The sequence below is a fragment of the Ceratina calcarata genome, unplaced genomic scaffold (assembly GCF_001652005.2).
Source record: "Ceratina calcarata isolate Rehan_Ccalc_2016 unplaced genomic scaffold, ASM165200v1 scaffold127.2, whole genome shotgun sequence".
Taxonomy (NCBI): domain Eukaryota; kingdom Metazoa; phylum Arthropoda; class Insecta; order Hymenoptera; family Apidae; genus Ceratina; species Ceratina calcarata.
The window spans coordinates 326,105-331,381 of NW_017133727.1; the positions used below are offsets into that span (position 1 = coordinate 326,105).

Below are 5,277 nucleotides of genomic sequence, written 5' to 3' on the forward strand. Positions count from 1 at the left end.
CTTCGTTACGTGTTCATACATACTTAAACATTAACTTTAGTTAGCAAAAAAAAAGTAATTTCCTGGAACAGCTTCTTACAGCCTACCATTCATTTGAACATAAGGCAAGATTGGACAATCAACTAAAAGCTTATTGGCAGACGGTTTTCTCGAGTATAAAAGTAAAGCATACTTATGTTAGTTAGCAAGTTAAATCATGTACCTAAGAACAATACTTCACAGCTTGCCAAGCACAATTTAGACCATTTAGACTAATCTTAGCTAAGTTGACAAAATTTCATAAGGCAGACATATAAATGTCTCAGACGCATTAGTGTATTAATTCCGATTTAATCTCCGAGTTATTGTAAAAAAGGAACTGCAATTTTTTTTAACATTTCAAAAAACGACTTTTATCTACATATTTAACGGTTTGATAAAAGTTTCGTGATCGAACGCGTTTTAGGCGCGAAAAAGCGCACGTCGCTATTATATTTTCCTTTAAACGGTGATATAACAGAATTGCTAGGTACTCACTCTTGTGCCTGGAGAATCTCCTGAGCCTCTTGAAGAACGGCATACTGTCTCTGTCCTGGAGTCCCGTTCCGATCGATCGACCGATCGATCAAGATCACCGATCACGAAGCGAGAATCGAGTAAAAACCGCCCTGGTCCACGAACAACCTCGAAATGCCGTTTATTCTAGATCGGAACCCGAGCAGAGCAGCAGCAGCCGCCTCTCTCGACTCTCTGAGGCTTCGTCTGCCTTGTTGCTCCTACTCGTTCGAGTCTCCGCTTCTCTTTTCTCGCTGGACTCGCGTACGTACAACGCGTTTCCACTTATCCCTACTACATATCGGCTTTTACGAGGCGCACGAGCTCTCGACGCGGTATTGCCGATCGTCGCGGTTCTATCCGATTCGATTCACGAGTAAGTAAATTGGGCGGAAACACCGTTTCTGTAATAGACGAATTATACGTTTGGAATTGAATCGAGCAATAATATTAAGAAAAACTAATCGTTTTTGTGTAAATACAAATGACAGAAATGCTCCAAGCAGAGACCACACGGGATTTCGCCGCGAGTAGATATGTAGAACAGTTGCTGGATTTCCCGTTTCACGTAAAGGCTAGCCAAGATGGAACTTGAATTTCCATTGTATAAGGGGCGGGTGTAATTCAATAGTGGCTAATGGACCATGAGCGCAGCACCATCGGTAATCTCATTTCGGTGTCTATTGTAGCTTACATTTCGCGGCCATAGAACTGCATTTGCACAGACACACACACACACACACACACACCACTGCAACCGTCTCTGCGTGACTTACGAAAAAATTAATTGACCGGATCTTATGGTGTGTACCGACCTATTAATTACAAAGCGATTCAACCTGTTTGCGGTACAAGTGTCCTATTTTTTTATTGAGAAAGAAAACAAAAAAGAGGGAATAGGCGTACATGAATGAAACATGGTAACAAATTTCAATTGTAAAAAACTCGAACAGAACTTGAAAAAAGTAGGGAATCTCATATTCTCTATCTTCTTTCTCTAGTTCTTGGCAAAGTATTTTTTTTTTCCAGAGTCTGAACTCCGTTTCGAAACGAAAATATCGTATTTTCAATGCGTCTATTGTCACGTCGCGGTATCTTCGTACAATCGAGTTGACGAAAGTTTTGCAAGAGTTTCGATGAAAATTCGGGTCGATGAGAAGCATTAGCATCGAAGGGTATCGAAATTGCCGCGGTCCAATATTAAAGTCGTCGTTGCGAGGCGAAGGGTTACGAAAAGTTTCGCGATTCAATTTCGAGGATCGATGCGTCGCCGAGGATCACCCGAGATTTGTGCGAGAACTTTCTTTAATACCCATACGCATTCGCGATAAAGTCCTTTTTTGCGTCCCAAAAAAAGATGCGCGATTTATGTCTCGAACTTACTTCCCTGAAATACGGCTATGAGTTCGAATCGAAGGTTTCCTTTTCTTTTTTGTGTCGACGCTGAGAACGAGCTGGAGGTAGCTGGAGGGTGGGAATGCTCGAAAATTCATAAAACTCGTTGTTTCCTCTTTTCGTCGAACGTACCGTACGCCGGGAGTTCAACGTTCCCGGGAAATGCTCGTTTCCCTCGCTCGAAATTCGGTAATTTTCAACTTTCCTTTTGCACGGACAGAACTTCACCGTTCCGAGGCAAGCGGATGAGATCGATCTTCCTGCGTATCTTCTGGCCCTTGCGCATCTTTACACGATAAGGCTTTCGATCCGGGCATAAATTAGCCTTAATCCGTTGAAATACGCGGCCGTCCGGTATCCGCTCCCGTGAGAGTTCAGATTTTTCTCATCGGAGTTTCATCGAGGCGTTAGAAGAGTCACGAGACGGTTTCCGACCTCGACGGAATAATAGGTGGCTTAATCGAAGTGGCTTAAACTTTGCCCCTTCCTTGCGAGGGGGAGACCGCGAATTTTAATCGGGAATCGCGTCAAGAAGTTCGGTCACCCTCCAACTTTCAACTACCTTACCCTCCCTAAAACTTGACTCCGCCGGCTTGCGAATATATTATTGTCGATCCACCTGCTTGCCAAACTGCGCGATTAATTCCGAGCTACTACTCGCACGATACCGGCAGCGATAAAAGTTTCCCCTCGTCGTGTCGAGTCAGTTTGATTAATTAATCAGTAGAGGAACGACAGTATATTTACTTCTACTTCTCGAATTTCGAGGGGAACGAGTTTCACGTTTTTCATAAATCACGTTATATTACACGTATAAAATTGTTCTTAGGAAGTACCAACTGAACGTTCGTTTAAATGGATTTAAAAATTAATTCGACCGGAATAGGTTACGAGACTTCCCGGAGCTGAGCGAATCCGCTGACGAACCAAGTTTCCTCACGTAATCTAATCAAGGTTTTCTACCAATTATGTTCATTCCCTTCACGACAATTCAGTTTCCTTTCCCTTGTTGCTCGTTCCGCTCGACTGCTACTCACCGCGAATCGTACTCTCCAAGGTAAACGAATCGAACCGGGAATGGGGTTTGGGAAGCTCTCGTCGAGACAACCTGGAGAACGTTTACAAGTCGCCATCAGAACGTACAATACTTTTCTCCGATACTTTTCCGCTCCTTTCCGTTTCTACGTTTACCGTTTCTTCGAAAACAGCTGTAACGATTTTCTTCCCATTGACGCTTAAAACATTAGATGTGGAACAAGATCTGAAATCTATGAATTATTCATACAGGATGTTAAAAAAAAACCGTTCAATATTTATATGATATGTATATAGGATGCACTGTACTCAGTAAAAAGGTTTAGTAAACATAGGTCGTAAGGTCAACCGTTCCTGAGGTATAATTCGTATTAAAGTATTTTTCCATTCGATTTCTTTGCATGTTCACCTTCAGGCTCTTGAATAAGGATCGAGAGTTTGCTGGGTGAAAATCTCGTACAAATTTGTTTTACTAAATTTTTTTTGGCACGGTTTTCGCCTGTCTACTAGGTGGAAGTGAAGTGATAGAACATTGCTGGTTCTGGTTTATGTACAAATGTATTTAATTGAAAAAGTTAGAAACGAAAGTAGAGGCGAACGATTGAAATTACGTAACGAGGGGATGAAACGCATTCAACTATTTCGGAATATTGGCAGGTAGCGGCTGCGCAGAGTGTTCGCCGGATTCGAAATTTCCTCGACATTGCGTAATTGAACAGTATGCGTCGCGTCCGCAAACCTACCGGAACGCGTCCACCTTCGCCATAAATCAGGACCTAATCGACGTTTTAACCGCAACCACGAATACGTACTACGGTGCTACGGTTCCGTTGAATAATTCCGCCCATCCTAGCCAACGTTATATCTCGGACACTGTACGTTGACTTATGAAGTTCATAAAGGAACTTTTTTGAACACCTTCAACTGAGATGAACGTTCTTTCTAGTCATATTCTTTGAAATATTGAAAATAAGACTGAACTTCTCTAACTTTCTATGTGTTACGATATTTGCCTAACGAGGTCCGGGAAGAGGAATGGGTTTTGAAATAAAATGGAGTTTGATGTCGTTTAAACTCTCGTTTATTAAAAAAAAAGCTTTTTCTTTGACGGGGGAGGAGGTGTGAAACCTTTCGAAAGTAGTCCGACGCCTCCCTGGAACCGATGTCTAGCATCGTCGTTTCATCACTGACGACCTCTTAAAAAGACGTCAAAGGTTGTCGTTTTTATTTAAGTGCAACGTGCGATTACACGAAAATTCTCTCTGTCTTTTCATTATCATTACATGATTGCATGTCCAGTGCGAGCGTACGCTAACTCGCTTTCTTATTGTTACTTTGTTTGTTTTAAAAAGGCCGATCATTCTTTTGGATTTTTCAACCAGTTTTCTACTCGATACATTCGATTTACCGATATCTCGATTTCAAACGGAGGTCACGCGCGAACTTGTCACGAGTATGCGATTTCAAAGCCGGGTAATGTACTGCACCTTCTATCTCATTTTTTAACACTATCTTTGTCACGAAATGAAATATTTTCTCCTTGGAAAAAACGAAAATCAAATGGTTCTCTACTACGGCAGCGTAGCAATCGCGTTCCTATGGTGCAATATTGGTTCCAGCACGTCGACATCGCACATTCAAATGTTCCTTTCGTACCTGGGGGTGGTTGCCTGACTGCCTACCTGCCAGCTTGTCTGTCTGGCTGCCTATCCGTCTGCCTGGAACCACCCCTCCGCGTCTTCGAAGATTACGTTCAAATGGAACGCATTCCTACGAACTACATTCTCTCAGGCATGTCCCGGTTCGTCCGCGAACAATTTTCAAATACCGTCATGCGCGTGTTAGAGGAAATACCTTAGACTTTACAACGTACAGTTATGTCGGGCCGGGATAACAAATGGGATGAAATAACAGACAACGAATGTCATTCATAGGGTTTCATATGCAATTTTATTATACGTGCATATGAAAGAATGTAGATTTCAGAATTGGATGATCAAATGAATAATAGATGGACTCTTATTATTTTATTGTGACTTTATAAGAAATTGAAGATTGATTGAGCTGTAGTAGCTGTGTAATCGATAAAGACTCACAATCAGATGGAGATTAATAATTTAAAAAACCGATAAACACATTAAGTCATATTTATTTACTCGAAAAGTGTATATTCTATCATTTTTTGTGTTACTTGTATAAAAGTGTCAAATGGCATTTAATGAAACTTGTCCTTTGATATTTAAAAATGCCTCTTTTCGAATTTTCCCCTTTGTCGACAGAAATATACTTGAATTTTAAATACTATCTCGAGAC

At 41.4% G+C, this 5,277-nt stretch overlaps 1 protein-coding gene across 1 annotated transcript in view; it reads right to left on the reverse strand.

Moving 5' to 3' along the window:
* The window catches only part of LOC108628947 (low density lipoprotein receptor adapter protein 1), a 29,674-nt gene extending 28,914 nt beyond the window's left edge, over positions 1-760 (reverse strand). The window contains exon 1 of the mRNA XM_018031202.2: positions 517-760. Coding sequence (XP_017886691.1) covers positions 517-559 — 43 coding nt within the window. The 5' untranslated portion in view covers positions 560-760. The remainder of the gene's footprint in view (positions 1-516) is intronic.
* Positions 761-5,277: the final 4,517 nt, after the last annotated feature.